The sequence below is a fragment of the Catharus ustulatus genome, chromosome 1 (assembly GCF_009819885.2).
Source record: "Catharus ustulatus isolate bCatUst1 chromosome 1, bCatUst1.pri.v2, whole genome shotgun sequence".
NCBI classification, from domain to species: Eukaryota; Metazoa; Chordata; class Aves; order Passeriformes; family Turdidae; genus Catharus; species Catharus ustulatus.
In genome coordinates, this window is record NC_046221.1 from 36924175 (window position 1) to 36939888 (window position 15714).

At 40.2% G+C, this 15714-nt stretch overlaps 1 protein-coding gene across 1 annotated transcript; it reads right to left on the bottom strand.

Annotated features, from left to right (window-relative positions):
* Window positions 1–1071: 1071 nt before the first annotated feature.
* Window positions 1072–15009, bottom strand: DAZL (deleted in azoospermia like). Its single transcript, XM_033078989.1, has 11 exons — window positions 14932–15009; window positions 12943–13077; window positions 12534–12625; window positions 11184–11235; window positions 6495–6561; window positions 6039–6175; window positions 4665–4745; window positions 3822–3902; window positions 2703–2804; window positions 1897–1992; window positions 1072–1125 (listed from the first exon to the last, which is right to left on the bottom strand). The coding sequence occupies exons 1-11, from the start codon at window positions 15007–15009 to the stop codon at window positions 1072–1074; spliced, it is 975 nt and encodes a 324-aa protein (XP_032934880.1).
* Between the last annotated feature and the right edge of the window lie 705 nt (window positions 15010–15714).

The following is a 15714-nucleotide window of genomic DNA, read 5'->3' on the forward strand; positions in this document are numbered from 1 at the left end:
AACAGCCTCACATATAAATCCTTAACAAGAGGCATAGTTTTCTTTTATTGTCTGGAGAGACTGAGGTGTTTTTGAGTGGGAGGAAAAAAGTAAGCTAGCACCCAACATAAAAGACTGGAAACTTCAGCTAGTATCTACACACCATGAAGTTTTGTTACTATGTATTTATAGTAACTGGAAATGTCACTTAGAGTAGTAAGTTTAACAGCTTTAACTAATTGTTATTTAGATTTGTCACAATAAAAATTTAGGAAACCAAGGCAAAGTAAAAATTTATTTCACTGTTTCACAATACATACCTAAAAGCTACATGATTATTAAAACAGTCACACACACATATACTTTGATTAACAGTTTGCATCACATAACAAAGGCTTATATAAGTGCAGTATTTTCTCAGAAGTTTAAAATACAGGTATTGCTAATATTTTTCATGTAAAAAATCTTGTATTGGCTGACTTAGTGTCCAATACAGGTAACATTCTTGCATTTTAAGTTACATACAGGAATTTTAGGATTCTCTTCATTATTTACCCAAAAAAAGTAGATACTCAAGACTGCAGGTACATAGACTGTCATCAATTAACATAATCACATTGATTATGTCGTCTAAAGGCAACCAGGACTTACAGGGCTTCAGCTCAGTTAAAACTTCTCATCTTCTTTTCCACTGATTTAAGAGCTCAGTCTTAAAATACATTCTCTTGGGCAAATAAGTACTTCAATTTTTAAACTGCAGGAGTTAACTGGTTAGTGTGAGTCAAATTGTAGTTAACAAAAAACCGTGTGCAATATGCAAACTGTACCTTAAAGCTCAGAGAAAAATCCATACAGCAAACATATAAACTCTAACATTCCAGTCAGTCAGGGAAGCACATAAACAGTAACACTGAAGTTTGTCAACTCTTACAACTTCGAGCTTCAAACTAGTCAAGCAACAACAGTATCAGAACAGGTAGAACATGAGCACAAGCATAACTTGAAGTAACTCTGAGAAATGTTGCACTCTGTATTGCTAAATTGAACTGTAGAACCATCTAGTTAATTTAGATACTTTGAAGTCTTTGTTGATCAAACGGTTTTGTGTACTGCCTTTCCTTTTCTGTAGTGGTATGTCTTACTCTCCTGGGATGGGATAGAAGAGAGGACAAGAAAAATTATTAAAAATAAATTCTGATTAATTTTAATCAGAATAAAGCAACCCAAGTTTCATTGAAACTACCTCCAGACACCCTGTACTCTATTCACCCTTCTCCAAAACAGAGAGCACTGCTTCTGCACTCCTGTTTCAGAATACACCGGTCTAGGTTAACTATGTGTCCATCTACAAAAAGGAATCAAGGTCTTAGAAATTAATAACCTGAAATTACATATGACTTGGAATGCAATCAGAAGTTGCAAATCTACAAAGACTGAACACATACAGCAAAAAATGACAGCCAGCTACCAACCTGGGCTATGATTTATTGGTTAAAGCAGAGACAAAGCATAACTAGTCACCACTGACAGTAGCCACTTCACTGTTAGAGACTATCAAGGTTTAAACTCAACACCCTCTGCCCCAAACTATGGAGTAATCTACTGCTTTCAGCCATGTCTTTGAGAAATGACTGGCCAGACTTGCACACTAATTGGTCATTAGTTCATCATTTAGCAATTTTTTATGCTGTCCTGATTAAACCCACTGAATCCAATTTCATCACTTATGTCCACCATTAAGCAACTGAGAGCTAAACCCACACATCTCAGAACATGTAAAAGGAAGAAAAAATTCTGGCATTCACAGATATGAATCCCTTTATCTTTATGGTATCCTGTAGGTGAACACATTGAAAGTCAGTTATGTTTCAGGGATATAATTTTGCTTTCATTACCTTTGCATTACCTTTTCATTACCTTTGCGTTGTCTTGTACTACAAGGTCATTTGTCAGCTGGTTCTCAGGATTAGACAGACAGGATAATACTGTTTGCATACCCCTGTCCACAGACTTCTGAAATACAGTTAGAGGTGCATCAATACTGATTTTCTTAGGGCATTACTAGCTAGCAATGCCAGTGTATCACAAGGTTTGCACAGCAAGCAGAACTCCTCAAATGTCTTGTGCTCCCTAAGATATTTGTAACTTTTTCTCCCCCCAATCTTTTAATATTAGTAACTTATTATCCCCCTTCAGTGTTACAGCATAGCATTTCTAATCAACAACATGCCAGTCCTCTTGTAGATTAGACTGACAGCTGAGAAATGAAATTTCTCCCTTAGAAAACTGAATTCAGAGCCACCTGTTTGTTAAACTGGGGCCACCTTCCACAAAACAGTGAGAAAGGGAGAAAGTTACCAACTTAGATTTCTTTTAAGTTTCAAATACCTAAGAGAGCAGGCAGTGTTATCAAATCTGCTCTTGCAGTACCTGTAATTTTCCCTGGAAATTGCCACAGATTAGGCAAAGTCTTGTCAGTAGACTTAATCAAGCAGAACACACACTTTATCCAGCCCTCAGCATTGCAAACATTAACAGTTTCAAGGAAACATCAGACTTCTGAAGCTGTACACAGAACTTAACAGGTTGAAAGTAGCAACTATAAACCTTGACTTCTAGGGTATCTGCCCAAGACCCTTGACAAAGCTACATAATCCTCATGTGCAAATTTCTGGGAATGGCATTTATGATAAATAACACTTAAGTTTTGAGTTAGCACCTACCTTTTGTGGGCTGTTAGGCAACTGTGTGGGCTCTGGAACAGCACATTCCAACGGTAGAAATCCTGGATCCTCAGTGCCATGATAGTTCACTGGAGTATACACCTGTAGAGTTTAAGTATTACAATGTTTCAGTAACACCGGGAAAACATGCAGTTATGGTGTCACTGATCCTTATTTATCCCTAAACTGTGCCAAACTTTATCTGCAAAGTTCTGCTAACTTTCATGAGTAGGGGAAATACTGTGTTACATCCTGTTTTATTAAGACAGTTAAGAACGATACTTAAGGTTGCTTAACTGAGACTGATCTAGATCTAGTTGTCTGCTTCTGTAATTAAGCTTGTAACAATAAACAGTGAAACCCCCACGCACACCTACTCTAAAAACATTCTCCTACCACTGAATTGTAAAGTGATACACTATGGCTGTATCATATTCATGGATGTTATTTTAAAAACTATTTCAAGCCAATAGTGTAATCAGTATTTTGGTAACTTCTGATAGCTTTCAGAAGAATACCATTCAGTATAAAATTATACATTACAGCTTTTAAATACTTAATCAAAAACTGCAGTCAAGAAATACACCTGAAGAACACAAAAATGCCCAGGGGGCAAGTTTAAATTCCAACAGTTAAAGAGCATTTTTTCCCCCCCCTTTCACATGGATGTTACTCGTATTAAGTCACAGAAAGCAAGGAATTTTTTTAGAGGCTAGCAGCACCATCTACAGTTTTGTAGCAGCCTGGGAAATTTTTTAAAAATCTCTTAAAAGGAGCCAGAAAATTCAGCAGTACTTGCTAAGAACATGGAGACTTTTTAAATATACAAAAAAGATGGTACATCATGTCAACTTATTTTTCCTTCAACTTTTCCTGAAAAACCAAATCCATTTTGGTTAAAATTCTAGAGTTCTGTGACTAGAACATGTAGAATAATGCCAAGAACACAGGCAGACCTGTTCTACTAGGTAACTCAAAAAAAAAAAAAAAGCACCTTATCAGCAGAAATTCTGAACAACTACATACTCTCATCAGCAATTAAGATTTTTGTACACCAGATTAAAAAAAAGTCTGTCTGGATCTGTGTAAAGTATCAAGCTATAAAAACAATGTGCTAACTAAGAAGAGTTTCAAAAGTCTTACCGGAGCTGGAGGCATTACATAATTCCTTGGCTCCCCAGCAACATACTGTGGTTGAGCCTTAAAAACAAATTGGACAAGAACCACCTTTTATTCATTTATTTCCAACACATATAAGTAACTGCTCTGTAGGAGCTACTGTTTATAGCATTTAATGTCTCCATTTTTCACAAAACAATTAGCATTAATACATGGTCTTATGACCAGAAATATTTTACTAAGCTATCACCTCACTCCAAGTTAAAAAAATCTAAAATATTTCCAAATACTAGGAAAATAAGGGAAACCAAAATACCTATATTGAAAACAAATCTCAAGCCTCTAGCTGCTCCTAGTTACTCCTACTTTAGCATCATTAACAGGATTCAGGCACACACTTCACTTGTGTGTTCAAACCCCACTATCAGCTAAGCACCTTGTCTGATGTTTTTATAGCGCAAGAGCGCATCCCCCCATCCCCAATCTACATCAAATATTGTATAATCTGATAAGATTCTGATCCCAAGTACCTCACACCCCACACTACAGCATGTACAAATGCAAAGTTCCCTCCCATAAGTACTAATTCACGTACTTTTTTCTAATTTGAAATTTATCATTGTATATTTAAGAAAAAAATTGGAACTATAAAAAGAGAAGAGTATGCTAAGTTACTCAACAGTTTTCATCACTATTTTGTTTTTGCTTGGTAGTTGTGAAGAACTGAAGGAAAATAGATTTTGAAGAATGAGAAGCACAGAAAGGTCAGACTCCAGTTAACACTTCATTCCAGTTTTGTCAGGTATCCAACAGCCTTTCTGCTTCTACTAAAACTTTACATACCTGATAGTTGTAAGCCGGTTGATACCCTATGGGAACTTGCTGCTTTACCAGTACAGGTGGCGATGAATTGTATGGATAGGGCTGCAAATAAAGTTAAAAAAAACCCCAGAAGTTTGAAGCAAGATACAAGTATGATATTTGTAGAGGTATTAGTCAGGAGCACATTTTCAGAAGTTACACTGTTATTTCAATTCCTGTGCAGACTAGACTCAGTATTTAAAAGCAACCCTTAGATTTCCCACGGGGCTTGCTTCAGCACTTCAGGCACTAATAATGTCTACAAAGTGAGATTCCAAGTGTCTTATATATCTAAAAATCCCATATCTGCTTGTGACTGATCTCTTAAGTAATTTCAGAAATGCAAGTCATGCCATAAACTTGGAGAAGCAGATCTGAAGCAGACTGACTACTATGAGATAATGGAGGACAGTCTGAAGGATCAGTTTCTAGGAGGCAAAGGAAGACTCCAATTAATTTCCTAGCATTTCTTTCCTGTAAGTAGTCTGACACAGCATTAACCTGGAACCTTCTCAGATTCTTCAGAGAATAGTAAAGGCACATTCTAACATTTAAGAGAATTAAGTTTATTAATTTAAGAGAATAAAGAGAATCAGCAGGAATACTCTTATCAAGCTCTCTTGCAGGAAAGTATTTCTGCAAGTTTGTTCCTCCTCTCTCCTTAAGATACACAAAACAGGATCAGTCTGTAGTCAGTACTGCCCCATACAGGTTAACACAGTAGGAAAACCTGATCTGGTTCACTCACAGGACTCATATCCAGGCCAGAAGCACTGTACCCACACCTGCAGGAATGTTCATCTTAAGGAGCAGTACAGAGATGTCCTGCAGACAATACTGTGCTGGCACAGCCATCAACAGCAGATGCTGTAACACAGTGCTCTTATAACACAACAGCAGTTTAAAACCAACAACATGTTTGGCTAGGAGGAGACAAAAGTACCTGAAATAACTTCTGATGCCACTTGGAGTTTACAAAAATTCATTATAAATGTTGCAGTTTATTCTGAAGCAGGGCAGCAATACATGAAATATCTGGATACATTCAATAATTTGTGAACTATATCTCTGATATGCAAGAATAACTCAATCTTCCCTCCACTATCAACAGTTCTCAAAGGGCATCTCCCTCTTGTCTTATAACGAGTTAACATCACTGAATCAATTTTTCAAGGTTGCTAGCATTTATGTGAAGTGCTTTGAAGCTGGGTGCTTCTTACTGGGGAAAGCAGTATGAAAATAGGCAGGTAAGAAGATCAGATTGGAATCTCAAGATACACTCCAGAAGTCATACATGCTTGCACCTTCAAAAAAAATTTTATTATTATTTAAAATCAGTGTCAGGAGTAGTCTTACCTGAACATAGGGTGTTACTGGGTTCATGACAGCTGGAGGCTGCACATACGTCTCCACACTCTGACTATTCCATACACTCTGGAACTGGGGTGCAGCAGGAGGACTAAGAACTAATTGTCTAGGATGCACACAGGAATCTTGTTTTGAAACAGATGAAAAACAGTATTAAGACATTACTACATGTATTTCATTAGGAATCTGTATTCAAGCTGAAAAAACTTAAGTATCTTAACTCTTAAATTTAACTCAATACGAACTATATTGCATTATGCTACCAACCTCACTCTTATTAATAAAACATCATATGAGTGAGGCCACAGAAGTCAGAACCAAGGTTTAACTAAAATATACATACTGCATAAGACTCAAAGTATTTACAAGAATAATGATGTATAATTAAGGAAAAAAACCCGTTATGATACCACAATATGAACAGATTTATTTAGACATACTTACTTAAGTTTTGTTGTTTCCTGATTGCTGGCCCCAGTTTCAGCTTTTTACCATGGAAGTTGATTTGTGCCTGAAAGACAGGTTATACTCTGTAAGCTGGGAATCAGCAATGTGAGATGCTTGTAGGATTTTAGAAACTGGACTCTACTGCTACACAACTCTCACTCCTCTCTCAACACTATATGCCTTTTACCTCATTTCCTGCAGCACCCTCAGCTCAGCTACCTGCCTACTGACAGACCCTCCAAAATGATGTATCACTTGCCCTACCAGCAACATGCACCACTCGAATTTGCAACTATGTATCAGTAACTGCCAGCCCTGTGATTTTACACACACATAGAGGTTTTACCTATTCCTGTCTTAAGAGTATTGGAGAACAAAAACAGGCTCAGGTTTCCAGTGAAAGATTTTTGGTTCGGCCCCATTAGCACAGTTTTAGTACCAAGCATTAAACTCAACACTGGATGCAGACAGTTTGTCTAGAGTGCCCATCATATGCAACTCTACAGAAGTATACGGATCAGAAGAAAATACATGGGTTTTGCAATTTTCTCCCATTTCTGCTGAAGGAAGTGCTTTGAACAGACAACAGCAACTTTATTATTGTAAAAATAAGCATAAATACGATAAAAATCTTGCTTACTCTAATTTCTATCAGTTATGAGAAGACAACTCAAGAGACATACAGGGGTGAAAAAAGTGCAATAACCTGACTAGTTTGACAGATAGATGTTTTTTGATTTTTTTTTTTTCCCCAGGGGAAGGTGTCTTGGTTGATTCTGGGCATTTTTTACTAAGTTCTGGAATCCTATTACGTCCAAAATCATCCAACTACCTTTTCCACCTCAACAGTGAGAGCTCCTGGGAAACAGGTCTCCCCTCTAAACAGAGGGCAACCTTCCATCCTGAACTGCAAACAGATTTATGCTGGACTAGAGTGCAGTTACAGACCTAAAGCAGAAGAAAAACACTCTCAAGCTGAACAAGACTACAACGCCTTGTTGAACAGGCACCAATAGTAATTTTAGCTAGAGAGAGGTTCTATCGTTAATTTACAGAAAACACTATGACCACAGTGCAGATAAGGCCTGAAGTGATTTGGTGCAGTAACCTTTGCTTTTGACTTTTACCACACCCATGTTAATTTCTCCCTTTCTTCCATCCCCTCCAAAAGCCAACAGGTTTTGTTAGATTATTTCTATCCTAATGTGCTTCTTCCTGACATGGCAGGAATCCGTACTGCCTGCAGACCTGAAAGGGGCACTGAAAAGAAAATCCACCACATGCCTCTGGGTCTTCCAAGACCTCTGGTATACAAACTCACATCAGTGAGTACTATATTAATAGAGGAACACAGCAGGCTCCAGTTTTGAAGAAGCACATACAGAAATACAGCAATGTACATGGCTCAAATGTCAATGCTATTTAAGAGGTCTCCACAGAAATTTTTAGATCAAGCATGTCACACTAATGTAGAGTAATAAATGCAGTCCGTAGTAAAAAGAAAAAGGTGTTCTCAGATGAAGTCTGTTGCTCAGTACAGAAGTCACTGTATATTTTTGTCATCATACCATCAAGTAGCAGCAAGCTTTTAAAATCTTTTGGTGAGAATCAAGGGTATCCTGCTGCGGTTTCCTTACTCTCCACTTCATTCAAACATATTCTCTTCCCACTTACAGAGTTGGATGGCCAGTAAACACACCTGCACATCACAGAGCACTACATTTGTGCCTGGCACATTCATCTGGTTTTTTTTCTGATCTACTTCCCTATCTAAGAGCTTCAGAAGCAAATGAGAGACTGTTTATCCTCCAGAGACACAGGAGTTTTCTAAGGCAAAGACTTCAAAAAGGGAAATATTTCAATACATCTTATTTTCAGTTACTGTATTCAGTCTGGGGAGAAAGAGGGGAAAATAAAAACTTTCAAGTACCTGATTTGTTTATAAGCACTGAGATTTCAAATTTCTGATACCAAACTCCCAAGATCAGAAGGGTTGTAACAGTTCTATCCCTTCATCTCCTGTGTTAGCTACAGGAAAACTACATGACGACAGTGTCACAGTTTAACACAGCTTGGATTTCAGTTAAGAAAAAAATCCACCAGCTACAGAAGTGGTTCCCTGTTAAGACCTTGGCAGCTTCCTTTGGACCTGACAAACCAATCAGCTGGTTACTTTTGAATACTGACACCCTGTTAAACCTCTTAAAGCTTGAACATGTCTCTGTGAAACCACACTGGATGCTGGCCAGGCCAGGTTCGCTCCACCATGCAATCAGGTCAGCCCATGGCATGGCTCAGCTGAGATTCTGCTGCCACAGAGTTCCAACCACAGCCTGGCTGGAGCCGAGCCAGGCCCCACTCTGGCCATGAGCGGCCGAGCCATACTGCTGGCACCACAGAAAAATCACAGCTAAGAACAGAGGCAGCTCTGCAGCACCGCAGCTGGAATTAACTACAGCAGAGGCCACAAAACAGCAGTGCAGCCAGAGCAGCTGCTGCCTGGCAGAGGTCACATCGCCATCTGCAGGCCTGGGCAAGACATTAACCCTTTTAGTGTACAGATTAAACTTGCAGACATAAATCCTCTCCTGAGTGAGACAAAAATGGTAAAGACACAAAGAAAACAGGGAAACACTTAAGTCAGTGAAGGAGTCAAACCCCAGATGGGAGGAGACTGAGGAGATGCTTTAAGTCTTGGGCTGAAATTCTCTTGTCAGGCTATGGTGAAGATATAGTCGATACATGAGACTTCCCCACCCCCACAACTCATGGAATGCACTGGGAGATGCAGCGTTCTAGCCATAGCCACAACCAGAGGCACCCATGATGAAGTAAGCAGACATTGAAGTAGATATGATCCAATGAGAAACTTGAAGAGAGAGAGAGAGGAGAAACCTTGCCCCAGGGATAGATGAAAACCTCTCTTCCCAGACATAAAAGAACTTCCATTTCTATACTAGAAAAGCTCATCCTTAAAATTGCACCCCAATAAGCTGAGATGACCTATGGTGGTAATAGGCAGTCCAGAAGACTACCAAACTATTGGAGGGACTCTGTGATTGCAGATTTCTGGGCAGCTGCTATTTGTGAAAACTAAAACCACAAGAGAACTGTTTTATGTAGAAAAGTCTCCATGGCATGGCAGAAGAGCCTGCTTTCCCTAAGTGAGCCTAAGATTATTTTTAAAATGGTAAATTGACTAAAATTACCAAGTCTTTCTCTTTATGGTGTCAGTAGGAAAAGAAAGGAAAGTTGGGGGAAGGAGAAGTGTTCTTGAGGTTTATTCTGATTTTTTTCTTTTAGTTCTGTTACCTTACTGATAAATGAGTTAACAATTCTAGTGGTTGCACTGGTGTTTGGCCAGCACTAGATCCACTACACACAGGAACAGCTGCAGCACAAGCTAGGAGGCTTAAAAAATACTTACACTCCAGGTAGCATCCAAATGTACAAATACAGCCAGAGAATCCTATTTCAACTACTGAGACTAAGTAGAAAGCTAATACCATCTTCCATGATACTGTTACTCCTATGCCCTAGGTAACTCAAAATGTTATTGTATTTCATCCACCTGTGCCCAAAATAGTTACTGTCTCTTAAGATGCTGGAGTCAATAAACAGAACCATGGGGCAGAGTGGGCCACGTGCCCCACCCCTTCAAAAGCAAACAGAAGGCTCTGCTCTCTTGCCTCATGCTCTTTACTTAAGGCAGAGGCTCTTCTTTGGAGCTTCCCCTCCACATCTCGTTTCCCTCTTGCATCTTGGACTGGCTCAAGGCAAACTCTGTAACTTTTCCTGTCTGCAGCCACCATGGAGCAGCCCTGCAGAAGCAAAGGTAGAGCCACCCCAGCCCAGCTGCCTGGCTGTCTGCTGCCAAGGAAAGCAAATCTCTCTTTAAGTTCTAGCCCTTGACTAAGTACCAATGGCTGGAGAGTGCCAGCCGCATGTATCAATGAAGAGATAAGGAAGGGCTGTCACCACTTTCCCCTTGTCTTTGGAGCTACAGGGTTGGTCAGCGGCAGAGGCCAGAATTTTGAGGGAGGTGTCACTCCACCATTTTCTCTTCCTTCCCAGGCAGTCCAGGAGACTTCAGCAATTTTGTAACTAGTGACTATTACTATTATTTCCTTCTTTTTTAGTAAACTGTCACTTTTTTCACTTATATTGTAGTGGTTTGTATAAATTTCCTGAAACAGGAAATTTCCTGAAACAGGAAATTTATCCAGATTTGCTTCTCAATATTGATGGAAAGGGATTGGTTAACCTAAAAGAGATTACTCATTTTATAGTGTTGCACTTGAATTATTTTAAACTAAGACATCCCAATAACTAAACGTCTACATTTCTGCCATAAGCACAAGGGTTCTATAACAACCAAACTACAAAAAGCACACAGCCAAACACACTCAAGGCTTTCAAGCACATAAATGAGTGAGAGCAAACAGAAACAAAATGACATGAGTACATCAGGCTAAAATCTAGTTAGCTGAAAACTAATTTTGCTTCTTACTTAAGCAAATACCTAAAAGATTTTACCACCAGTATACATTTTAGAAAGTTTACTTTTTGTGCAGTCCCAGACCTCCTGTGTCCATCCTTACTATACAGGGTACATAACTTGGTTCCTGCACTTGTCTCTAGCTTTCATAGTTCAACTTCTTTGAGTAATCTGGCTAAAAAGCTTACCTCAACTATCTTTTGAACATCCACATTGTCCAGGAAAGACACAAACCCATACCTAAAAAGGAAGAACAGACTTCAGTGATCAGTTTAATTCAATTGTTAGGCAAATGCTTTTGAACAAGACCAGTTAATGTGGCAGACACACTATACTGCACATCAAAATTATCAACTAGGACATTAGTTTATGATTCATCCTAAAAATGTATTTACTGTTACCAGTATCTTTTATGGGGCCAGATGAAAGAAACCAAATGCCAGATTTTAGAATAACATGAAGTAGAAATAAGTTATTTTTCCTCAAAATGAGTACTGCTGTTGGTATTAGCAAGTCAGAAAGTTAAAAAAAAATAAGTAAGATCTGACTTAACTTTAAATGTTGCACTTACTATAGAGGTCTAGATGAAAGCAGACATTAGGAACAGTAACACCAGTGACGGAAGCAATTCTTGAAGAGGTATTTTAATTTATTTCACTGCCTCCCTAGTTAATCTGGTCTATACAATTAAGATCATTTTAGAGCATTATAGCAACAATTGTGTCCCATTAATGGAGTAAGGCAAATCAGTATCAATACTTGTAACATACACAGGCTAAGTAATAGCAGGATTCACTTTGTGGACTAGCAAGGGATATGAGAAAATTTTATTTCTAGCTCTTCCATTGCTACATATGCTGAAGAAAAAGACGTGACATTCTAGGATCTAAGCATAGAATCTAAAAGACTGGGCCAGAAGGAACCTCAAGAGAGTACAGTCTCCTTCTCATAAGGAAGGATAATCTCAAAACTGGGATGGCTTTCCAAGCACTCAACAGGGAAGGCCCTTTATGAACTCTTCTATATATTCAAAGGGAATGTCCCTTGTTTCAACTTTGTTCACATACCTAGAGTTTCACTCTAGAAGTTTGAGCTGTGTTACTCTAGAACTTATTCCCAAGTGTCAGAAGGCAGGCCTCCTGCCCTGAATAAATCATCTTAATGCCCTTAATCATCCTGAACTGCCCCCAGATTTTTAACTATTCTTGCCAGCAGAAGAGTCCTACAAAAGAATTGGCTGGGTAACCATCACACAAGTTAAGCTTTGTTTCCAATGGTTAAGTGACAGTGAGCTGCTTTTCCCTGAACAGAGACTGAAGTCAGAAAATTCATGCTATTCTTGTAAGATTATACAGATTTAGTAGGGGGCAGTATAGATTTACCAGTTTCACAGTCTTAACTCACCACAACAGAAAACTACAGCTAGCATTAAGGTTTAAGCATGTCAGGTGTGCTGCTAAGTATCTGCTCAGCTCACCTATTACAAAATGCTGTCCACATAAGCAGCAACTTAAAACAACTTCTCATATTCTACTCACCCCTTCGAAACACCACTTCTGTCAGTAATGACCTTCACCTCCTTCACAGGACCATACGGTTCAAAGACACTCCGAATTTCTGATTCTTTCATCTAAAAGCAAACAAAGTCTTAAACATCTTCAAACACATTCAGCTGCTTAAAACTGATTTAAAACAGACAGTGCCATGTTTAAACCGGTTTTACACTACCATAAGAACTAAAGGTTAGTTCTGGAAGATATGCTCCAGAATTCTGCATGACATTTAAATACCTTCAGGATTGGCAAATGCATGCATCAGAAGAGGGGAAGAAAAAAACCCCACCACCACAAACAAGCAAAAAATCCACACCAGAACATGAACAACATTTCCACTTATTCCACTGCCATATCCTATACTTATTTCAAACAATTGGAAGCATGTATGTACCTTTACGTCAATTCCACCAACAAAGATCGTGTTTGGCATGATTTTTCCTTCTGGTAAAACATAGCCCTGACTGACTGTTGTTGAATAGGAACTGTCCTCCGAGGCACTTGAAAGCTGGGTCTCCACATGTGCTGCCTAAAAATTTGAAACAAATATTTATTTTAGTCAATTATATTACACTTCAAGACACAGAACGCCTGCACCTTCCTACAGCTATAGTAGAAGACAAGGAATTTCAATAGCACAAACGGACCACTCATTGGGGAAAAAACTGAAATAATTATTCCAAGAAGTTTTAAAAATTTAAATCTAGAACTAGTCTAGACTACTTTAAGTAGCCCTGGCAGACTATATCAAGCTTTTTGATTACTGTTGCTACTACCAGGATTTGCCCCATCTCTTTTGCTGCACCTCCTCTTCCACAAGAGGTTCCAACACTTCTCAGTTCAAATCAAACTGGCTCTACAAAATCTGGCAGGAAAATTAATACGAAGTGAGCAGTTTCTCACCCACCTGGTATTCTGCTTTTGTTTGGCTGCACACACAGCTAAAGAGCATTTGAACTGAAATCTGAGATGGCAACTCCACAGCACCCTCAAGCTGACCTAACTGCTCCTTCTACTTTCTTTCTGGATGTTTCAGTGAACCAAGCTAGAAGTGGTATTCACTTTGTTGTGCAAGTTCTCTGGCAGCCTAAAACAGGAAACGGCTCTCAGCAGAGATACCCAGCAAGTGCCTGAACCAGCACAAGGAAGCTGGTAACCACAGATATTGCTGGTACACCTGTCACACGATGCAGAATTTTCAAAGAAAATTAATTATTTAAGGCTCTCACATTTTAAGTACCTGAAAGAAAGAATAAACAAGACTACTTAAGCATTCTGGCAAGTAGAGGGTGACATCAAAAGTAAGACTTAATAATACACGTATTTCCCAGAACTTGAAAAGGAGATGAAAAATGTACAGTGGTAAAAGTCTCCTAGAACAAAACAAAACAAAAAAAAACCAAAACAAAAAATAAACACAAACAACAAGAAACTACAAACAAAAAAAACCCCAAAAATAATTTAAAAAAACCGAAAAAGAACCCCCTCCAAAGCCTCAAGTCTTCAGTACTATGATGGAAGACCTTTGCAAATTCAGGAAAATTAATGTCTTACTTAAACCCAAATAACAAAGACATCATACTGCTGCTAATCAGTGCACAAAGCCTAAACCACCTCAGGTTCCAAGTAGGAAATCCTGCCAATTGCTATACTGGAACTACAGCATCAGCTGAAGTGACTCACCACTTTTAAAGTCACTCCAAAAGAAGTCTAATCGGTCTCATCTAATGAAGTAGCTTTAAAATCAGATTTTCCGATGTCACAAGTATTAGGGTTTATTCAGTTTTTCAGTTATCAGAGCTAGCAGGTGTCTTTTTCTTCTTCCCTCTTATCGAAAGATAAAATTAATCTGTTTGCTGTCTATTATTCCCGCAAGCATGAATTTTAAATTGATGAGGAGAAACTGTTATATGGTTCTCCTTCCAGTAGCCGGGAGACTAGTCAGACTTTTGGCAGGAGAAAAGGTGGAAAAGAACGATCGTTGGGCCAGGTGGAGGAAATACCTACATACCCACCCAAATGCATTACAATCGGTTTAATGCTAATTCAGGAGAGGAAAACCTTCACTTTTAGGCCACACAAGCCCGCGATTTTTCAGGCTTCTCCCTGGCCTCGGCACGTTGTTTAAATTTTTTTTTTTTTTTAATTGAAACATTTTAACCCCGTGACCCACGTCCCGCTGCGTGGACCTCGAGCGCAGTCTCCGTGACAGTGCCGGTGCTTTGAGGGAAGAGCGAGCGCGGCTGGCGCCGCGGCCGTCCCGCTGGGCACTGAGTGCAGCCCCCAGCACTGCACGCTGGGCACTTCGGAGGCGCAACTTCTCCTGGATAAAAACATAATTTTAAAAAAAGAGCCTCAAAAACCAAAAGCCCCACCAGCTTACTCGTACAGTGTTTGAAGCGTCAGCGCTACACCCGCAAATCCCATTTCTCATATAGAAAGAGCAAACGGCAAGCAGCATGTCGGTGCAAGCCGAGGAACCCGCAGTCCCCGCTGCCCGCAGCGCTCCGGGCAACGCCAGGCCTTGACTCTGGAGGGCGAGGGACGCTGGCCCGGGGAACCTCGGGTGAGCGAGGCGCCGCTCGTGGGGCCCCGCGCCTGGCGCCGCTGACAACGGCCGCCATTTTATGTCCTCACACCTCCGCGGCCCACCGCACACGGAGCGTGAGCAGGAAGGTTTGGTGCTCAGGGGTAGGGAAGCTGTTCGCAGCCCCGACAAGGGCTGCTGCCAGGCCCTACGCGCAGGGGGTACACCGCCACGGGCAGGCGGAGGGCAGCCCGCCCGGCCGTGCGGCACGGCGCCCTGCTAACATGCACTGTCACAAAATGGCCGCTCATGGGTGTGAAGCGTCTTCCGTCGCCAAGCCTTCCTCACACGGGAACGCCGACGGCTACGAGCCACACGTTCTCCAACACAAGCCCCCGGCCTTTTAATTGCAGTACCCCCTCCTTCACCTTAACAGCTAATCTCGTAAGGCTTCAAAACCTTCAAGACAGTTAAAATGCGAGTAGCCCTCAGGAGTTCAGCCCCATCACCGCGTTACGAGGGACACTAGCTGGGGACATTCCCGTTTTTCACCCCAAGAACAACCCGAAGAAGTTACTACTCCGCTCCGCTGCCCGCTGGGGTCCCCGCTCCCAAGGCACGCTATTACCCAGCAGATGA